Source organism: Chrysoperla carnea, chromosome 2, assembly GCF_905475395.1.
Source record: "Chrysoperla carnea chromosome 2, inChrCarn1.1, whole genome shotgun sequence".
In the NCBI taxonomy this organism is placed as follows: domain Eukaryota; kingdom Metazoa; phylum Arthropoda; class Insecta; order Neuroptera; family Chrysopidae; genus Chrysoperla; species Chrysoperla carnea.
Genome location: NC_058338.1, coordinates 23,531,824 through 23,554,183, shown reverse-complemented (window position 1 = coordinate 23,554,183; position 22,360 = coordinate 23,531,824). Strand labels below are relative to the sequence as shown.

Here is a 22,360-nt window from a genome sequence, read left to right as displayed (position 1 = left end):
CTCCTATAATATTCTGATTTAACTTTTACCTCTATATTAAAAAGAAGTTTAAACTGTCAGTATTAACTACTTGAACAAGTCTTTGTTTTAATTTTAATATTTGAGTGAGATCAGTTCAAGATTCAAGAACAGAGAGCTTCTTGTTTTTATTTTATTTATGTAAAGTATAACAGCATAATGATTATCAAGAAAAGTGTTCATTGTTTAATTATATTAAGTTTTCTGTATTGTTGTGTGAATTCTACTGACACCAGTACAAATGACAACAATGATGTATGGGATACTGCAGACGATGGTGTATTTGGACCATTGTTGGAAAAATATACTTTGTCATATGAAAACTATAACTTAAGGTAAAATTTTATTTTTAAATTTTTATAATTATAATTCGATTATGGTACTACAGAAAAAATATACAAAAAATTATTTGTAAAAAAATTTGCCAAAACTTACAACAAATTTGGGATTATTACAAAATAACTATTTTAAGTTAAAAAAATTCACAAATACTGTTTACCTGAGAGAGGGCAAATTAGGACAAAATTTGGTGTTCATTTTCTCCAAAATTATAAAAGATAGGCATTTATGAAAAATTCTAGAAAATACTTTTGAAAATTTTCGAAATCCAAAATAAATGAAGGCCATAATTGTGTTTTTTTTTTAAAACATCTAATTTATTAAAAATAATGCAAGCATTGGAATTCAACACCAAATTCCAAAAGAGGATATTTCAACAATTAAACTCAAGTCAATGTTTGTTTTCATTTTTCAAAAATATTTTGTCACCGAAAATTTTTCCCAAGGATATCTCTTTCTTGATATTTTTTCGGTGATATTTTTTTCAAGGATTTACAGTGCATAGGTTGTTCAGGGTGTTTTAGAAGAAAGGGTAAATACTTAGGGAGACGTTAGGAATAAAAGTAATCGAACATTTTGCGGCATACTTTTTTTATATAAATTTTTGTTAGTTTATCTATGGTAATATATTTTTAAAATATTTAATAAATTCCTTTATTTTAGGGAAGGAAAAGTCTTGCACATTCCAAAAACAGAAGGTGGATTTGTTGCATCACGAATAACAATATTAAATGATACTAGACCTGGTAAAATTGTAAATCGTCCAATCCCAACGGTGATGAAACCACAAATTCCAAATAATCCAAACAATCCAGTAAGTGTACAATCCCCGGGACGTGAAGTTAGTGAAACTGATTTGTATTTATTGAGTGCGTTCGAAAAAATGGCCTATAAAGTTGATATTATGGAAAAACGTTTACGGCATGTAGAAGAAATTATGTATTCGGTTGTAGCTGGAAATAAAATTGATACAGGTTTGGAAAATATCTAACTAACAATTTATTTATATGGTAAAATCCTTTTTTAAACATCTATACTTGATTTGACCTCTTGCTTTTCGAAGCTGAAAATTTAAGAAGTCACAGCAAAGCGAATTAATTGAATATGATTTACTACATAGATGATTTATTTAAATTTTATTTTAGAGCCTTGCCCGCTTAATTTTACTCGGGCTGGTGAAGGATGCTACTATTTTGGAGAAAGAAAATTTGATTGGCAAGTAGCTAATAAATACTGTAAAAGAATGGGTGCATCTCTTGTAGAATTTGAAACAATTGAAGAACGTGAAAGCGTCATTTCGTATATTCAATCTTGGAGTTATTTTAAAGGTAAAAATGCTTGCCTAAATTTTTTTATGATTTTTAAAATAAATATTGTTATTAAATAGGACGAGATTTTTGGACCTCGGGATTAAACCCTGGTTTATTATGGATATGGAGTGGTTCAGCTAAACCAGTAATGAACAAACCAAATTCGAGTGAAATTAGAGGTTCTGGTCGATGTCTGGGTGTTGTTTATGATCCTTCATATCGTCGATACAATTACCGAGGTGTAGATTGTTCGATGCCACAATATTTTATTTGCGAGCAGGAAGATAAAACACTCAGTAATGGAATTTCTAGATTAGCGAAACAATTAAATTAATTACAACAGTTATTTAAAGTATACAATGTGTCGCAAACAATTCGTAAAACCGCTCTGAAATCCAAAATGTTTTATTTTGAATTTTTTCAAGGAGAGTAGCGGGTGCTCATACATCTGGTTCATATACTGTAGGAAGTGAAGCGTTTAAAATTGCAATTCTAAAGAATCTATAATATCTATATCTATAAGAGGAATAAAGTCATATTGATTAGAAAGTGTGCTTTTACCATTCGCGCGTGAAAAATTTGAGAAAACACATTTATTTTAAACTTTTTTTCCTAGAACTCACCGTTTTTGAGATACAAGTGATTAAAAACAAAAAAACAACTTCATTTTGATGAAAATTTGATTTTGTCGAAATTATTGTGGTATTTGATTTGAAACTTATTGAATCACATATTTTGGACGATTTTTAACAATTTTTGTCTATTCTTGTTCTTTAGAATTGCAAACTTTTAATCTTTATCCGACTTCATTTCTTAGATTAATATAATTAGATTAAATTTATTTAAATTTAAGCGAGGTAAAAAATCGAAGTATGAGCGTGAAAAACAAGCTTTTGATCACCTAGAGCTCATAGTGGATTAAAAAATCTTTTGTTTTTTTATAAATTTTAAATATCGGTGTACATATAAAAAAAATATTTATTGAAATAAAAATATACAATTTAATACAATGCTGCAAGTTTTCGTATTTTTCCAAGATCTCGAATTAACATTACAAATGCTTCTTTCATTTTCACATCATTTTGAGACGTTACTTCTGGTAAACCTCCATGTGTATCACCGCTTTCATCCTCTAATTCTGCAAAAAATTAAATAACAAACGTTTTTAACTTATTAAAATTATAAATTTTCATAAAGCAATTTAATAAAACGATTCAAACGTTTTAAAAACATATTCACATTTAATTTTCGAAGTAAATTGTGTAGATTCTGCCATCCGAAACTAAATGGCAAATGTTTTAAGAAACTTTAGAGATATCAAAATTCTAGCTACAAACTATTCAGTTATCATTTTATTTTACTGGGTGCTGTCAAAAAAAAGGCGAAAGAAATGAAAACTCGATCAGATCTAATCGAGTGATTTGGTAAAATATGAAATAAACGTTGTTCGTAAAATTTAAACACTTACTTTTGATTTGTTCTTCCATACGATCCATTCTGTCATTAATTAGTTTTTGGTAATGACTAATGTTTTCAATAAGATTTTCTCGACAGGCATCAGATTCTATTTTGGCTTCTGGTTCAGGTACACATGGACTCACTAATGATGCAGAATCTAAACAATGAATATATGTATAAAAAAAAACTTGTCACGGCGATGGAGCTACGTAAATTAAGTGAATTTTTTCAAGAGGAGCGAAAAATATTATATTATTGTTATTAGTTACAATATTTGCAATGCGAAAAATATTCATTATATAGGAATTCGTTGCGAGCCAGAGCAATATGTGGTGCCCAGCTAATTACTTTCCAGCCAGCCATAATCACATTGTCTAAATTCAAAATGATTAAAAATCTGAACTTTTTGTTATTATAATATGGCATAATCGAATCTTTTTAGAATAGAAATATACATAAAAATATTTTATTACCAGTTTGAAGAGTTAAAAATACTTACTGTCAATTGTGTTTTGAATTTTTTCAATATCACTAGGAGTTAATGCTGATAAGTTTAAAGTAGTTGGCGAGCTAAGTAAATCATTTGCTAATGCTTCACTGGCAAGTGCTTGACTGATCATTTCTCCATCAGATACTTCTCCACACATTACACCCCCGTCAATCCAATTTTTATTTGATTTTAAATCAGGATTATCTGCATCTTTTTTTGGAGGTAATTCAATATTTGGTGGTAATGTATCTTTTTTTTCAACATCTTCATCTGTTATTTTCGTATCAGAACCTTCATTTCCTTCTAATATATTCAACAATTCATTATTTGTAGTACTTGATGTTGTTTCCGGTTTTGAAATAATTTCATTTTCAAATTCCAACTGTTTATTTGGATCAACAGGCTCATTTGAGTCTAATAATTTGCTTAAAGATGATTCGATATCGTTCGATGGAACAATTTCTTCTTTAACAACTTCTGGTGGTACCACATTCTCTAAACGATTTTGATTATTTAATAAATCCTCTATATTATTGTCTAATTCGATTTTTGGCCAGGGTTTTGACCATAGATAGAATTTGGGATGATCTTTGTTTCTAAAAAAAATAATAATGTATTAGTAATCATAAATAGATAACGCTGGCATTTATTACTTACTCAGCAATTTTCAATTTAACTCTTAAACTATGCATAACCGACGAAAGTTCATGAATATTTCCACTCAATTCATGCGATTTACGTAATCTTTCAAATCGAGCTTTCGTTACATTTTCATCGACAGCATGAAAGCTAGCGGTTGCCAAAGTACCCTGCTTTAACCAATCTTGATCATGAAAATATTTTCGTGATGCCCGCATTCGTAAGGGATTTTGACAAATATAACAGATATATTTTTCTGGAACTTGATCCTCTCTTTCAATGCTGTTACAATATGCATGTTGCCAACATAAACATAATTCACATTGTATCATAAGACCATCTTCTTCCATAAATCCACATGTGCAGTTTATAATCTCTTCTTGTTTCATCGTTACAATTTTAATTACTTCTCCAGTATCCGTTACAATTTGTTTTGGATGCTGTGGTTGATAATTATACTCTACAACAGAGTCATGAAGGGTTAATACATCAAATGCGTTTCATTTTAATTTATTATAGGCAATATTTTATCAGGTAAGTCCCAAAAATTGCCCACTATGAAAATTGTTTGTGTAAAGAGAGATATTTTAACTGATTTATTTGATAATTAACTCATGTCTATAAATGAAAAGAGATAGAAGAGTACTTAAAATTAGAAACTTATTCCATATAAAACAGCCAAAAATTTTTATTAGAAAAATTTAATAGGCGCAAGCGGTAGGGCTTTTTCATATCATTATTACCGATTAAAGCGCTAGCAAATGAAATGGAGATCACTGGATGTGTTGAGCAGTGACAAGTTAACATAAAAATAAATCATATTTATACTTATAAATATTTAAATATCATACCTGCAACAGTTGGAGGCGCCTCATTAAATTCTACAGTTTTCTTTTTTCTGGTATATGGTACATAATCTGGCGATCGACTGCCAGCATCGTGGTAATCAGCATAATATTCATAATCATGTTTCGTATATCGTCGTCGTCTGTGGTAAGTATCAGCCTCAGAATTATTTCGTCGTCGTTTCAAGTGTTTTCCAAATACATTCTTTGGAATAATCGGTGGTTTGGGTAATTCTTCAGTATCATATGGAGATGGTGGCTCAATATGTTTTTTATCAGAATCCTGAGAGGTTCGAATTACTGGAAGTAGTGTTTTAATACCACCACCATGTGGTTTATTTTCAAAAGTGTTTTTATTTTCTTTGATTTCTGAAAGAGGATGATGTTTAGGCTCTCGCTTTTCTATAACATCCTTAAGTTCAGAAATATGTTGTGGTGAGTCTTTCTTATCATATTTTGGTGACGAAATTTTAGACATTAATTTAGTATCCATTTTATAAACATCTTTTGAAGTTTTCGAATCATTTGTTAATATTTTCACAATTTCGGATTCTTTTGATTTTTGTTTAACTACAGGAGTTGTTGCTATATTTGTTTCAGGTTCAGTAATATTTCCTTCAACTGATTTTTCATTTTCATTTAGAGAAATGCTTTTGCTAATAGAAGTTCGTACTGTAGACTTAGGGATATCAGGTTTTCTCTCTGCAGTTGGAGAAGAAACATTCCCTTGACTTAACCTTGATTTTGGTAGAAAATCTTCAATTGGTTCACCAACAGTTCTTGCATATGCCAAATCAGCTACGTTTGGCGTTGATCCGATGAATTTAGAATATTCAGGATGATAATGCTTCACATGCATTTGTGTTAGATTCTCTTTTCTAAACGTTTTTGCACATCCTTCGATAGGGCATTTGTAAGCGCCATTTTCACAAATAATTTTTAAACTGCTATTGTTAGCTAAAAAGTAGGATTGAATTAATAAAAATAGGTTTGCACGGGACAAAAAATTTGTATGGAGCGAACCGTATGAACTTTCATGAGCATTTTTTGTAATAATTATTAATTTTATACTTTTCATGCCCTTACTCTACATATTTTCATGCTCACTATTATGATTTTGATTACTCATCTAATGAACTGGAAGTTTAGTTTGTTTAAAAGGGGTGTTTTATTCTATCTGCTGCAGTTACAAGAAATCTTCTATCTAAGCAGAGGCTTGCCACTTGATAAAAAATGCTAAATAAAATTATTGTTCTAAATCTCTAAATCGTTGAAATTAAAATTGACGAGATTTCTCACGCCTTTCGTAAAGATTTATTGTCTTAAGATATGGTAATTACACCTCTACTATTCTGTGTCAAAAAACATTAAAAAAAATAAAAATAAAACGTTTCAATCAATTACGTACTTGAATCATCTGCAACAGTCTCCTTTTCTGTTTTCTCAACTTTCATATCCACTTTGGGAGTCACTTTTCCTTTAGCAGCAGGAATTAACAAAGTTTTGGGAGTTTGTTTTTTAATATTTTCATTGATTTCGTACAAACCGAGAGAACGTGCTTTCTTCAAATGTAGACTAAAATCAAATTTTTCGATGGGATGCGGCAATTTTTCTTTTTCTAAATATGCTTGAACATCATTCTTCGACCGAAACTTTTTTCCATCGGGACTATAATTATTAAATTAAAATTATTATGAGAAAAATATTTACAAATATTGGAAAACAAATTTAATTAATCATACCAAATAATAACTGTATCCCATTTTCCAGCAGATGTTCCTTGAGCTCTACAAACTAAATGTTTGATCCAACCATCAGGTAATCTTGGATCACTTACAATAACTGATCTTCGTGTATCTACAACACTTGGAATACCAATCGGATCACCATTTATCCAACGACATACCCAATCGCCGCTATTAGGACTGAAAATACCACCTTCGGTCGTTGAAGTAGTTACGGGCGTTACTGGTGTACTAATTTCTTTTATTTTTGGGGTGACTAAAATAAAAAAATAATTTTATATCTCATTCATCAGCGGACAAGCAAAGGTTGGATAATTTTCAGGCTTCCAATTTTTAATTAAACAAATTCAGACTCTCAATCTTGTGCTAAATTAAAAATCTGATTAATACCCTACTTTGGATTTAAATTTTGATTATATGCACATCCTTACTTAATCTTACCTTGCACATTTGCTTCTTTATCTTTATCATTAATATCTTTCTCGCCATCTGAGCCAGACGTACCACCAGATTTCTCAACAGACGAATCGGTTTTAGGACGTTTTCTTGTAAATAGTTCAGCAACATTAATTTTTCGTTTTCTATCTCGACGATCTTGTTTAGATCCTTCGACTGGAGCAAACAATGGACTTGGATGTGATTTTGGTGTAATGGGTGTCATTTTTTTTAGAGATTGATTTGATTTTGATATTTTTGACGATTTTAAAACTAATGGTATATTGTCGTCAAATAATACCTCATAAGTATCTAAAAAACATAAAAAATTATATTAGTGAATGTGTCGGATAGACGCATTCCTGAATATCCTTCATAAATCAAATATCAGTTTTGGTATCCGTATCCGTCTTCTTTCTTAACGTATCTGCTGTAGTATTTCATAGTAGAAATAAAACAGTAAATTCACCATATTAAACTGTGTGAAAACATAAATCAAATATAACACTTAATGAATCGCACTATGAAAGTTTAAACAAGCAGAAAACAATATTCTATTTTTCCGAACTAATTAAAATGCACTCTTAGCGAAATTATAGGTCTCAATCTCTCTTAGCGAAATTATAGGCCAATTTTCATTTTGAACAATACGACATATCGTATTTCTAGTAGATAGAGCTATAGCCTTTTCAAATAAAACCGCTGCAATTTTAAATTTGAATAAACGAAGTGTCTATCCCGTCACGAATATACCTATAATTTATATAATATATAATATATCCGATTAAATTTCGTAATCCGAGATATTAATTTTCGAATTTGACAAGTGTAACTTTTCCAACATGGCCGCTATATACTTGCCAAAATTGAAGCGTAAAAGTGATGATAAGACATTTTTCTATTCTAATTCTCATTCAAGCAGAGTTTGCCATCGTCAGTTTTCCTACTAAGAGGGTAAGCAAATCGATCATTACCTATATTAAGTGATTGCGATCGGTACTGGTTCAGTTTAATGAATATAAAAAGATTTCATTGGAGTAAAATGGAACCAAACCAAATTTGATATGAAGAATCACTGGGGAAAAAGTCTATTTTGTGTAATTTTATAGGGAACTCGATTTTAAGGGTTCAATAGTACAATAACAAGTTAATATAACCAAAAATGGACTAATCACGTTTTTTCTTCATTTATGTGAAATATAGAAATTAAAACAGAACTTAACACTTCTTAATTATCGTTAATATTGGATCAATATGCAATATTCACTAGTACTAACTGCGTCCGTAATTTTTTAGTAGATCTGCAAATTTACCAGCTCCATGCATTGATAACCTATCTTTTTCTCAAAGAAAAATTTTTCAGACAGAGCGGCGACATAGGTAACCACGATCAATGCAAAAATATAATTTTTGGAGAGCCAATGGGAAAAGCGTAAATTTTCCGCTTGCTCTTCCATATGGAAGAGTAATCTTTGTGCAAACATTTAATAGGGTATTATCGTTAGTCAAAAATAAATAATGAAATTTGAAAAAAGTTAAAATTTATGTAAAAATGTACTTAAATATTCTGATTTCGAGTCATAAAAGCACTTTTTTCTTTTAAAATATTAAAATCAAAAATCGTAATTTTTAAACTGTATATCACGTGACCTAAAACGCGGGTAACCCCTGCTGTAATGTCACAGCGGTATGAGTCATAGACCATCAGTTAGTTCAGTGTAGACAGCGGGGTATAATATATCTATAGATAATAAGTATTTACATTTATTATAATCAGATGTCTATGAATATATCTGTCAAATTTATTTGTGTTATTTCGTATAATGATACCCATATTACGTCATCAAATTGGATGCCCGCGTTTTTGACAGTTTAAAAAAGGTTTAAAATTTAAATTAAGTCTTTGGCAAGAAAGCGTGTGTATTTTTACAAAATAAATTTTTGGTGGCTTTTTATTAGCAAAATCAACATTTTGAAGTACTTTTTCAAAAATTATTGGAATACCCTATTGTAGGGCATTTTTAGTAAGTGTATCTAATAGTCAAATAAAAAATATAGCGAATAAAGAATAAAATAATATTAAAAATAAAAACGTAAATTAAGTAAATGTGTTTTTAAGTATTTAATACTTTTTAAACAATATTTAAAGGATATTGTAAACTAAATTCAATATTTACCATTTCCGAGAGACTTTTGTATTGTTGCGGGAAATTTAATTGAGTTTTTCCACATAGCCATAACACGTTCACCAACATCATACTGAACGCTTCGTTCAATATCCATTAGTTGACGTAATCGTTTACTATCCATCGGAATCCATTCATTCGATTTAGTAGAATCGTCAAATTCTATAAACACTTCATTTTCGGTATAATCAACTTCAATAATACGAGCTGGAAACCAAGATCCACTAAAATCTGTAACTTCTACACGCGATCCTTGTGTAAAATCTGTAACTGGAATATATTCGTCGTGCATCGTTATATCTTTTTCATCAAATTTAATATCTTCACATTTAGTGAGTATTTTTTCAGCAACGATTTTTTCTTCTTCATTATCAGCTACTTCATTTTTTTCAGTGTTTTTAATCTCAGTTTTATTATCTAAATCGATAGATTTTTTTTTACTTCGTCGAGATCGTACAGGCGATTCCTTAGTAACTGGAGCGATTGGAATGTCGTCAACTTTTTCAGCTACTTCAGTTTGAACATCGTTATTTTCGTTTTCAGTAGGTTGGTCAACTTTAGATGTTGATGGTTCTTCATTTTTTGTATCGGATACGTCTTTTGATGTTTTGCTTGGATCATTAGTCCACGAAAACATTGATGGTAAAACACCTTGTTTTAGCATATACTTGGTTCCTTTAAATGTACAAAAATCATTACGCCGAAAATGACGAGAACACACGTAAATGATTTTATTAGCTTGATTTTCTGATGGTATTTTACAAAGACTCAACCATTTTGGACGAATATCAGCATGAAATGGTACCTTATGGAATGTCACTCCCATATCTTCTGAACGCCTCGAATCCGATAAGCAATCTTTAACACGACACTTTCGCCCCATGTTATTATTTAATTGATAGTCAATTATTAATAATAATTAATATTATAATTATAATCAAAACATAACCTTACTTATTTTAGACTTTATTAAAATAGTTATAGTTATTATCTAACATAATTTTTTATATTTAATTATAAATAGTACATTTAAAAACGTAATTTAATATTTTATATTTAAAATAATTATTTCGAAATTATATTTATATTTTATTTTTAAATAATATTTATTTTATTATGCACCTTATTTCCTGACATTGCGATACCAACTTAAAAAAATATGTTGTTGAAGTGGGTGAAGTGCTGGCATCTGTGTATGAATTTCCAAATCATTGTTTTAAATAAAGTTTGTTGTGCTTGGTCAGAGGGCAGCATTATTTAAGTTGATCCAGCGCAAAAATTTAAAAAAAAATTAGAAAATAGTCGGAGTAAATAAATTTTTTTAAATTTATATACAATTCAAATTTAGGCAAAGGCTAGCAAGCAGAAGAAACCCAATGACTCGTTTATAATTTATAAATGTCTTTGAATGTCTCTGAATGACTCGGATTCTTATCCTTATGCAAACACAACTCACATCAATTGTTCGGATGCCTATAAAAAAAAAACTCTAGCTCAAATCTATTTATTAAAAAAACTCTACTCAAATAATTTAAATCACTCGTTTACTACGAAAAATTTACCGATATGTTTATTTACATTCACAATTTCGATTTATGAGAGAGATCTTATTTTTCTCTATGAAAGGAACCGTCCATGAAGTGACGTTTGGGGAGAACAGTCACGCTCCTGCGCTCGAGGTAGTGAGAGGAATATACAGTCTACACCTTCGTTCGTACCTAGTTTTCACTCTGCTGGGAAAATAGGGGTATTAGTTATACGGTTTAGAGTCATTCTGTAGAAAAGGTTTGTTGAAAAATAGAAGTATAAAATTTTTATTATAAATTAATTTATTTAGATAAAAATTATAATATTTTTTTAATATACATCTAATATAATATATATTACAAATTAAAAATATACAGTAAGATTTGTATTTTCGCTAACTCGGGTTCTGGTATTCACATTTTCATTATTCGTAACATTATTATTAATTTTTATATTATTATCCACACTATCGGTTTCAGTCTGGAAAAACAATTTTATTCGCATTAATTTTTTTTATAGAATATATTTATCTTAAAATCTGTTTTCATTTTAAATTACGCGTTAGGTATTAGTGTGGATTCGAATGGATATTTTTCTTCAGATAAGTAGTAGACATAAAGTTTGTACAGCGGAAAAAATGTTCTGTTAATTTGTCACCCGTTATATAATTATATTTTTATACCATGCATATATGTAAAATGCAAGGTATACTAAGTTTAGTCCCAAGTTTGTAACGCTTAAAAATATTGATGCTATGAATTAAATTTTGGTATAGGTGTTTATAAAATCATCTAATTAGTCCATTTTCGGTTGTCTGTCCGTCTGCCTGTCAACACGATAACTCAAAAACGAAAAAAGATATCAAGTTGAAATTTTTACAGCGTACTCAAGACGTAAAAAGTGAGGTCGAGTTCGTAAATGAGCAACATAGGTCAATTGGGTCTTGGATCCGCAGGACCCATCTTGTAAACCGTAGGAGATAGAACAAAAGTTTAAATGTAAAAAATATTCTTTATAAAAAAATAACCAACTTTTGTTTGAAACATTTTTTCGTAAACATCACTGTTTACCCGTGAGGGCGCAAATTAGGCGTAAATTTTATGGTATGTATTATATTGGAATATCAGTTATGTTTGTGTGACATGTATGTATCTGCTATGGGATAGAGTAATCAACACTGTCTATGCATGGTATTTCAATAATTTACTCAGTCAATTGTTTGTTTTCACTTGTTAAATATTTATTTTAGAATTCAATATTTAACATGTCGAAAATGATACTTAATTATAAATGAAAACAGATTTTCGAAATTCTATTATAAATAATATGCCAGGAGTATATATAATTTAGTTCAAAGTTTGTAACGCTTAGAAATTTTGGTAGTAGAAACAAAATTTTGAGGTAGGTTGTTTATAAAATCATCTAAATAGTCCATTTCCGTATGTACGTCTGTCTTTCTGTCTGTTCCACCGTATGTCTGTCTGTCCGTGAGTACAATAACACTAGAACGAAAAAAGATAACTGAATGTATTTTATGTAATTAAAAATAATTTTAATAACAATAAATAGTTGAAATATTGATATTCAAGTATTTGCAGGGTAATTAAACAATTAATTCCGTTAGTTGTTGTGTTCATTAGTTTTACCTTAGTTTGGGAATCATCATCCCAACTTAATTTCTTCACACGGGTAGACATTGCTGAAGATGGCCATTCTACAGAACGTGTTATTAAATTTGTATTGTTTGGGCTAGCTGTACTTGAAGTGCCCAAATCATTTTGTGGTGATATAACTGGTGGACTTGGTGCTGGATGTACTTTAGGACTGACTATTCTTGTAACAGTACCAGTTCCGGCACAAATTCCACCTCGTGTTCCTGGTGCACGAGACATAATACCTTAAAATGAAGTAAGTTTTTAATAAAAATGGTATAACTTGGTAAAAGTATCCAAAGTGACTTCAGACTATACTCAATTTTAGACAACTTCAAAAAAGCACAAGGCTTTTAAAATACTCACTTTTTACAGTAGCTGTGTAGAGATCAATGTTAGGTACACCCCCTCGAGCAGATGCCACACCAATTTCAGAGTTAGATTCTGAACAAAGACCCACTTCTGTGCTGTGATTTGGACTAACAGTTTCACCAAATACTGGATTTTTTGCAATACCACCAGAAACAGAATTATTTGGACCTAGTTGTCCGACTAGTAAACCAGCTCCAACACCAGGCATGCTATGCGGCGGTGGTAATTTCTCATGTTGTAAGAATCCACTAGTTCCAACTTTACGTTTGCCACTCTTCGGTCTTTTTCTAATTAAAGGTAACACAAAAATATTTATTTTCAATTGATAAAAATAATTTAGAAAGTTTAGCCAAAGAAGAAAAAGTCTTAAGCCAGATTTACTGGGATACAAAAATTAATGTAAATTTAACTTACACTTTACAAATATATGTAACTAAAATTGCAATAACAATGCCTAATAAACCTAAAATCATTGCAAATGCAGTTAAAACCATGAATCCTCCAGAAGTAGCTCGAGCAGCTACTCCTACAGCTGCACCATTTGTAACAGCACTTGGCGGGAAATGAACTAATACGGGTGCTGCAACTCGTCTAGCTGGTATCCCACTATCTGTTGCCACAGCGACCAAGTGTACAATTGAAGTATTCAAAGGCCATAAATCTCGCAAATAAATTTCACCTTTTGTGTTTATGTTAAACATTCTAGATTTACAGAAAAAATAATTAGGTGGTAAAGGAATTAAAAGATTAATAATTTCAAGTAAAATGTTTATATACCCTGCATATGGACCACTTAGTGCGAGTGTTATTTGATCTCCACGATCACCATCTGCAGCTTGAACGCGTCCAACCAAAACACCATTTTGAACATGACCTTCAGCGACAAAAAACTCGTATTGTGGATATCTAAATCTGGGTTCCCATTCATTTACATTTAAAACTGTTATATTTACTATAGCAGAATCATTCTGAAATTAATTTAAGAAAATGGGATAATTTTTTAGCTAATAAAGATATATATATTTCAATTGATTGTATTTACCGTAGCACCGTCAGTTACAAATACTTTAAACACAAATGAATCCTCTGATTCGTAATCCAATTGTCTTCTTAAAACTAATTCCCCATTAGGTCCTATACTAAATGTGTCTAAAAGTTTTTGATCGGAAATATAAAATTTGAGATTCTGAAAAAAATTAATAAGGTGTAATTACTCAAATTGTTCAGAATAATAACTCTTGACTATGAGTAAATCTTTGAAACTTACGCGATCCCCAGGATGGTTTGTTGCTAATGTTGTAATTTGCGATCGGGCTGGTAAACTTTCTAATGCTCCAGCTATAAATTCTTTTTGTGTAAAGCGAACTGGACCTGAGGCACCAGTATAATCTCCATTACGTTGAACTGTTAACGTTGCTAATGCATAACGATCTGGGTTATCAACTTGGGTTGCCTTAAAATAGTTCAAGAAAAACGATTAAAATTGTGGAGAAAATAGATTAAGTCTAAGCAGTGCCATAACATCAGAGGACACTGTCATGGTATTGCATATAAAACCATAATGCCCAATGACAAAATTTCGCATAAAAAAAACAAAGTATTCTTACTCTTATAACTAATGTTGCTGGTTGCATTAATTCACTATCAAGAAAATCTCGTTTCAATCGAATTTTCCCACTTTCTCTGTCAATAATAAACAATTGGTAGTCTGCACCAACGGAATTCCACGTATAAAATATAGGAGCATTTATGCCCACATCTTGATCGTAAGCACCAACATCGCGTGGATTGATCACCAATGCAGCACCCTGTAATTTGTAGAATTTACAAACAATGATATTTTGCTTATTCCTCGAAGAAGGAATTTCAACAATTTATAGAAGAAACGATTGGTCCAATTGTCTTGAACAATGAGGCCAAGAGTGACAGGAAAAAAAAACACAGGCAGGACTTGAGTTGAAGTTGAAGTTGAAGAGACTCAACATGTCTTTTACTCACCTTTATCGGCGGATTAGGTAAAATTGCTGTATATCTATCATCAAAAAATCGTGGATTCTGATCGTCAGCATCAATAACGTTTACATGCAGAACAGTATCCGATGAACGTGGCGGATTACCATGGTCTTGCGCACGTAGTCCCACACTAAATGCTGGCAGTGTTTCATAATCTAACGATTTTCGTAAAACTAAAGTTCCTTCCAATGGATTTTCAAATACAAAGTAATCCTAAACAGTTAATTTTTCTAGGTTGTAATTTTATTATTAAGTATTTGATTGGAACATATAAAGCAAACTCCCGATTATCTAATTAAGTGACACAATAATCGCCAATAAACAAATTTCACGCATTATCCATAAAATATTCGAAAAGCGATATAAATGAATACAATAATTCAAACAAAAATTGTATAATTATTTCTGTTTTCTAGTTAAAATTCGTCTTTTTATTTTCACAAATACTAAAAAGAAAAAATAAAAGGAAGGGAGATAAAAATTAGATTGTAAACTGAATAATCCAACCGCGGATAATCGAGAGTTTTCCGAACAATAAACTACGAACGAAAGCTGTAAGGTGTCCCACATAAAGCCTTAAATAATTTAAAATGAAATTTTGATTTCAAATAAAAAATTACATGTTTCTAAGAAGCACGTACGGTTGTTCTAACCAAATTCATGCTTTATTAAAAACATGTAGATCTACAGCAAATTTCCAAGTTTTTAGAGATTTAAAAGTACAGTCGAACCTGGATAAGCGAGTTCAAGGGTCTGCAATTTTTTGTTGCTAATGGAGGTTTTTCGCAAAATCAGTTTCTCGATTATACAGATAAATCAGTGATTTTTCTCACTTATAGAGATTTTAGACAAAAACGATGCTTTCTAGTTCCACGAAATTTACGAATGCATATGTTAAATACGCTCGACTTTCGCTAACAGAAATGCAATAGCAAGTATTAGTTTCAGTTTTAGAGGTCAATGAAGGAAAATAGGGAAAGACGACTTTCTCTTTCTCACTTAAAGTAATTTTAAGGGTTAAAGGACCTAAAAATTACTCTGATTTTTAGTGATTGTTCGCTTATATAGGCCGCACTGGCCCAGGTTTGACTGTAGTTTCCACGTTTTGATTGATACAGATTAGAAACTGAACTGTATAAAATTATGATTAACTTTTGGAAAATATTGAATCAATCATATTTTCATAGAGTTCAGCGTACAATTTCTAAGTATCATTGTTTCAATAACATTATTCAGAATCTGATATTTCTTAAACAATATCGATATTATATCAATATATCGACACATGATGATCTTACGAGAGAGTCAAGTTGAACTTTTTGTCCAAGTAATTGTATAATTGGGCTTTATGTGAACCACACTGAATAATAAAGTTTTATTCTCCTGGATTTATGTCAAATAAATTCGACATGCATCATGCCAAAATATTCCATAAAACTACCTTTACATCAACATGAAAACATCTTTCAAAGGTCAGCTTAAATATATTAAAAAAGTTGAATTGATAATATTATCAATATAATAGATGCTCTGGAAAATTATTTAAAAAAAATTAACTTACTGCATATGGTCCTGATATAACGGAATAATGCACCGTTGAAAATGGCCCATGTTGATCTGCATCTTGTGCACGAATTCCTTGTAAAACTCGTGTTCCTACAACGGTAACTTCACTCACATTTAAAACATATGGCGCGTTAATAAATTGTGGCGCATTGTCATTTACATCTGTTACTCGAATTGTTACTGGAATGACAAATCCCTAAAACGTATAACAAAGCATTGTGAAAATTTTGGAACAGAAAAATATTATTAAAAATATTTAGACAGATTTTAAACTTTTCTGAATAACATTTTGTCAACTTATAAAAAGGAAGGGTTTCAGTTTTTTGGCTACCCTGTACATTATTTAGAAGTTTTAAATATGCCTACATGCTTTTTAGAATAAGCAAATCTTTTTATAAAGAATTACTTTTTTTCTTAAAATGAAAAAAAAGAAAATTTACAAGTATAGTAACCTCTATCCGGGGACACACTATATATGTCAAATTTTAGAAATTTCCTTACTTTGAAAAAATTTCACATGGAAAAAATGTACTTACAGGATCATTTGTTCTATGGCGATCACAAATTACATTCACATAAACTGACGATGGTCCAGAAACTCCTTCTTTGTCTAATGGCCTCGTCAATACCAACCTAGCCGTACCCGGAGGGATCCGAACAGGACTGTCTGTTTCTTGTAACCGTAAAATAATATTACCACCATTTTCTATTGGTCGTGGATCGCCATGTATACCAAGATCACCTTGAATTAAAATCCAAATATATATTTCAAGGTTTAAAATATTAAATAAAAATGAGTAGGTAAGTCTCACCGATAACTGATCCAACTGGTACATCTTCTGATACAAAGAAACTTTCTGCCGAACCACCATTTTCTAAGTAGCATCTGTTATCTGGTATACCTGTAAATAAAACGTAGTCTTTAATTACTTATAAAAGTATATTTTTAGGGATTTTAATATTAAGGAAATATTTGAGTACAATTTTTTAAGAGCTTTGTAATATTATCTGAAAAGTACTTATTCGACTCGTGGATAATATTATGGATTTGAATATATGAATATGCTTGAATCTGTATATAAGGTGTTTTATAATTGATCGCAGAACTCTTGATTTCCTAAATAAATTGATAAAAATGAACGAAGAAGCTCTTTACCAAATTTCGATCTGAGACCTAAATTCCGAGATAATTAACCAAATCAGTTAATAAATTTATCCACTGATAGAGCACTTAGAAATAGAAAGATGTCTTACCCGCGTGAAAGAGACACTGATAAAATTTTTCGTAGAAATAAAAGTTGTTAGACTAAGCCTATAACTAAGCCAAATACCAATTTATACTATAATTATTCACTATTAGTTTTTAATTTCCCCATCAGCATAAATTGTCATTTATGGATATATACTTCTGGTGTATGGTTTTATTGATAATTATGTCTAACAACTCGTATTTACGAACATTCTTGAATTCTTGTAAATGTGTTGTTCACTTTTACGCGACTCTCGAAGTTGCCTGCAAGTCTATGTCATATTAATAAGCCTAATAGCTAATTATTATTTACTTTAACAATTAAGTGATGTTTTAAAATATATTATAATCTTTTTGGTATAAAAATCTGATGTCAAGAAAATATGAATTAGCAAAAACACTCAGAATTTGGCTTGTATAAGATTCTTTTTCTATGTTTCTATGCAAATTACTTATTGGATAGAAAATAATATAAACCGCTAATTACTTAGACAAAAAGAAAAATATGCGTATTTATATGAATAATAAAATTACATATAATATGATACGGTTCTGTACTTAATTAGACCTCAATAAAAAACCGTAATATTTTTATTTTTAAATATTTCTACAATAATATTAATTCAACACAATTATATATATATATATATATATACGTATGAGACAAGAAGCCCGTTGTTAAATCAGTAGTTCAGATTTTTTAAACTCAAGCATTCTGTACTTTCAATGTGGACATTATAAAATTCTTTGCATCTTTCTGCACACAAATTTTTGTTGAAATAAGAGACATCTAATATAAAGAATGTTCGATTTACATCTAGGCATATAAATATCACAAGTATAACTAAGTAAGAGGTATCGAGCCAAAAAAAGTACTTTTCGATATATCTCCGAACGATTAATAGCCTTTTTTTTCAATAAAAAATTTTTTGAATACCAAGAAAACTTGTCTATCTTGTTTAAAACATAAAAACAAAAAACAATTTATTGTATAGATACAATGTCTTAGTATTGTACACTGTTGTTACAAATAGTGCACGAACTTCCTTAACTAATTTTTTCTAATTAGATATAAAGGACATCGGATATTCATCTAAATTATATATATATGCTACAGTTAACTAATTACGTCACATTTAACCAAAATTTGCACTAAGTAGTATGTATGTGTACCTAGATGCGAGTAATAAGCAAATTCTTTTAAAAATATGCCTCTCTTTACTATAAAAAAAAGAAAAAATTAAATTATTATATTTATAAAAAGAAGATTTTACTAAAAACCAATGTATATTTAATATAAATAAATTCATCAGTATGAATTGGCTAATCGTAATTTATTAGACTTCTGGTCTCCAAAGAGATATATGTTATTAGTTGCTAATTTGGTTTGTACTTTTATGGAGTACTAATGGGTATGGACTGAGTTAATTGTTGAAATACCTTGTTTAGAAAGTGCTAAATGTCAGTGGTTGCCAATACTACTAGTTGAAGCTACTTGCAAATTTTCAACCTATCTTTTATAGTTTTGGAGAAAATGAACACTAAAGTTTTGTTTAAACTTGATGTTTACCTCTAATGATCTACCTCTAATGGTTTATACGATGGGACCTACGGGCTCAAGATCCAATTGATCTTTGTTGTTCATTTACGAACTCAAATACACTTGTTATGTCCTCAGCGCGCTATAAAGATTTCAGCTCGATATCTCATTTCGTTTTTGAGCTATCGTGCTTACGGACTGGTAGATGGGTGGACGAACGGACAAACGGCAATGAACTTAATAGGTGCTTTTATAAACACCTATGCCAAAGTTTTATTAATAACATCAATATTTCAAAGCGTTAAAAACCTGGGACCAGAAGTTAGTATAGGTATACCTTCATATACCTTTTATATATAACAGGATATAATATAAAAACTTGATCTACCCATATAGGAAATAGTAACTGGGCCAATATTGATACAAGTTTGGGAGATGATTATTTAAAAATGGACCAAGCTTGGAAACCAAGATATATTTTATTTGGACATTACGCCTTCGTCAGTTTTAACTTTTACTAAACTTTTACTTATAGCTAACTGTAAGTAGGTAATATTAAATTAACACGAGCATTATTGTTTGATTTTAATCTAATAAACAATTTTGAATTATTATGATCTCGATAAAATAGATATATTCTTTCATCAAACAAAAGAAACATTTTAAGTAAAGTGCGAACAAATATTAATACATTAATGGCCCCTAATATTACCTTTAAAGAAGAGTTTCCGTAAAAGCTTGGCTTACCTAAATGACCGCATATGACTTGTGTGAAATCCGATGTTGCAAATTAGGTCAAATGGCTGTTTTTAAGAAATACAATGCCATTTTTAATAAGCTCTTGTACTGAAGCTAATTTGAAACTGTAATATGAATATATATAATTTCTTAACATAAAAGTGGCATTTTGCTATCGTTTGTTTATTGAAAATAACTATTCAATAACTGAAATTGATGGAGCGATTAAGTTTCTGCAAATATGAAACTTGTAATGACATTAAATTTGTACTAAATATTTGTCACAGAATATATTTTGACTTTTTCAAAAAACATTTCTAAATAAAAAAAGAAACAGCTCAATTATATAGAAATATAATCAAAAACTAGTATTCTTTGCCATGCTACACATAGTACTTTACAAGCTACACATAGTACTTTACATACTTTTCCCAGCGCTTTCACCATTATAACACACATAGGAGAACTTTTTTCAAACAGTCATTACTTATCGAGATATAAAAATAGCCGATATGTGGTTGAAATGCTTTTGAATTTATTAAAATTTTAATTAGAACTAAATCTTTAACCCTGTTTATTTTTACAATTTTTGAAAAAAGTTTTAATTATTTTCTGTTTTATTGAATGGATCCGAGTCGAATTTTTAATCAACTTCTAGTAAAAATTAATGAAAAACAATTTAAAAAACCTATATATTCAACAAATTATTCTACAATGACAGGAACTAATAAATAAATGATTCCTTAATGGCAGGAACTCAGTAAATTTATTCATCACGATTAAAATTCATACCTATCTATATCTTCTAAAAATCTAGAAAATGTAAATTTTGTTCAAACAATATTTGTGGGAATTATTATTTAAATGCAACACCATGCAAGTAAAATGAGAAAGATTGCTGATAAATAGAAATATATATATGAACACCAATCAGAGATTTTACACAAATGTTAAACGAAATGTAGAAAAAACCATCTAAAAATAATTAAACAAAATATTTTTTAATTCACGTAAATCATAAACCAGAGAATTTAATACCTTTAATATAGGTAGAAATATTTATGCCAAACTGTTTATAGTCAGGCCTATTCGGACAAAAAAAACTATGATTATCCAGATGGTAGAATTTTTTCAAAATGTTTTTAATGTGATAAACATTGTCACTCTTAATAAAAATAAAATGAAATATTAAAAATTTTGGTGGAAGCGCATATAAGTTGATTTATCATATACTGTTTATAGAAAAATTAATGTTCCCAACGCTTCCACCATGTATAAGGCATATATAGGTTGATCAAAATAAGGTTTAAATATTTTTAATTTGAATAAAAGTAAAAAAAAAAATGAGCTAGCAAGTGAGATATGTCCTTGCAAAAAACATGTTACTTTTATACTTCCATAATACAAGCTTTAGAATAATGTTAATGTTCGTAGATGTGAACATGATTGATGAAATAGATTCTTAACTTCAAAGCGCTAATTTTTCTTATTCACGAAACCATTTAGAAATAAATCGATTTTTACATAGATGCACTTGAACAAACAAATTACCGTTTTTGAAGATTGCATTATTTTTTTTTACCACAAATTCATATATAAATTTTAAATTTATAATTCCATTTTTTTATTAATTATTAATAAAAAAGAGTTCTATTTTTGAATAAAAAAAACGGTAGTGACGTATTTATAACCGTGTAGGTTGTGAACCAATTGGAATCACACTATTTTTCATTATTCAGTTGGTTTCTATAGAAAATTACTGTTAATTAGACAAACCAATTATCATTCTGATGCTAAAACAGTCACAGCCGTTTGAATTTACAGTTTAGAAAAACCATTTTCAGTGAGTTCAAGATAGGTAAAAATGAATTAGTTATAGGTCGTTCAAACCAAAGAGGCACAGAACAAGACAGAGAGAGAGTAAATGTATATATATGTGTGTGCTAAAATCTACACTCTCACTTGTTCTGATTGACTGAGCGATAAAAATTGTCTTTGTTCTGCATCCAATAATATTCTGGGTATACGAAAATCTTTGTTATATGCGACTAGACTAGACTATATGAATGTAAGATACAAATCGATTTAAAATTGAAAACCACATTAACACAAAATGTAAAAAAAAAAAACAATTTAATGACGGACCTACGGACGGACGGTTGTTTAGCAGTACATACTGCGTAGATAAAATACCAGTTTTTAAATTATTTTTACATACATGTGTCAAATAGAAAATAT

The 22,360-nt window shown here is 29.8% G+C and overlaps 3 protein-coding genes across 3 annotated transcripts in view; 1 reads left to right on the top strand and 2 right to left on the bottom strand.

The window, feature by feature from the left end:
• Window positions 1-2,192, top strand: LOC123293287 (oxidized low-density lipoprotein receptor 1-like). Its single transcript, XM_044874052.1, has 4 exons — window positions 1-353; window positions 1,021-1,331; window positions 1,503-1,685; window positions 1,745-2,192. Exons 1-4 carry the CDS (start codon window positions 178-180, stop codon window positions 1,999-2,001), a joined length of 927 nt encoding a protein of 308 aa, XP_044729987.1. The 5' UTR covers window positions 1-177; the 3' UTR covers window positions 2,002-2,192.
• Window positions 2,193-2,627: 435 nt separating this feature from the next.
• Window positions 2,628-10,388, bottom strand: LOC123292382. Its single transcript, XM_044873018.1, has 9 exons — window positions 9,457-10,388; window positions 7,286-7,591; window positions 6,842-7,100; window positions 6,508-6,767; window positions 5,106-6,056; window positions 4,273-4,714; window positions 3,625-4,211; window positions 3,136-3,282; window positions 2,628-2,805 (listed from the first exon to the last, which is right to left on the bottom strand). Exons 1-9 carry the CDS (start codon window positions 10,346-10,348, stop codon window positions 2,669-2,671), a joined length of 3,981 nt encoding a protein of 1,326 aa, XP_044728953.1. The 5' UTR covers window positions 10,349-10,388; the 3' UTR covers window positions 2,628-2,668.
• A 967-nt stretch (window positions 10,389-11,355) lies between these two features.
• LOC123292564 (protocadherin-16) overlaps window positions 11,356-22,360 on the bottom strand; it is a 30,957-nt gene continuing 19,952 nt past the window's right edge. The window contains exons 2-13 of the mRNA XM_044873276.1: window positions 17,408-17,497; window positions 17,132-17,337; window positions 16,591-16,791; window positions 15,015-15,242; window positions 14,624-14,824; window positions 14,284-14,469; window positions 14,059-14,202; window positions 13,794-13,984; window positions 13,431-13,718; window positions 13,011-13,303; window positions 12,639-12,889; window positions 11,356-11,472 (exon numbers count right to left, since the gene is read on the bottom strand). Coding sequence (XP_044729211.1) covers window positions 11,356-11,472; window positions 12,639-12,889; window positions 13,011-13,303; window positions 13,431-13,718; window positions 13,794-13,984; window positions 14,059-14,202; window positions 14,284-14,469; window positions 14,624-14,824; window positions 15,015-15,242; window positions 16,591-16,791; window positions 17,132-17,337; window positions 17,408-17,497 — 2,396 coding nt within the window. The remainder of the gene's footprint in view (window positions 11,473-12,638; window positions 12,890-13,010; window positions 13,304-13,430; window positions 13,719-13,793; window positions 13,985-14,058; window positions 14,203-14,283; window positions 14,470-14,623; window positions 14,825-15,014; window positions 15,243-16,590; window positions 16,792-17,131; window positions 17,338-17,407; window positions 17,498-22,360) is intronic.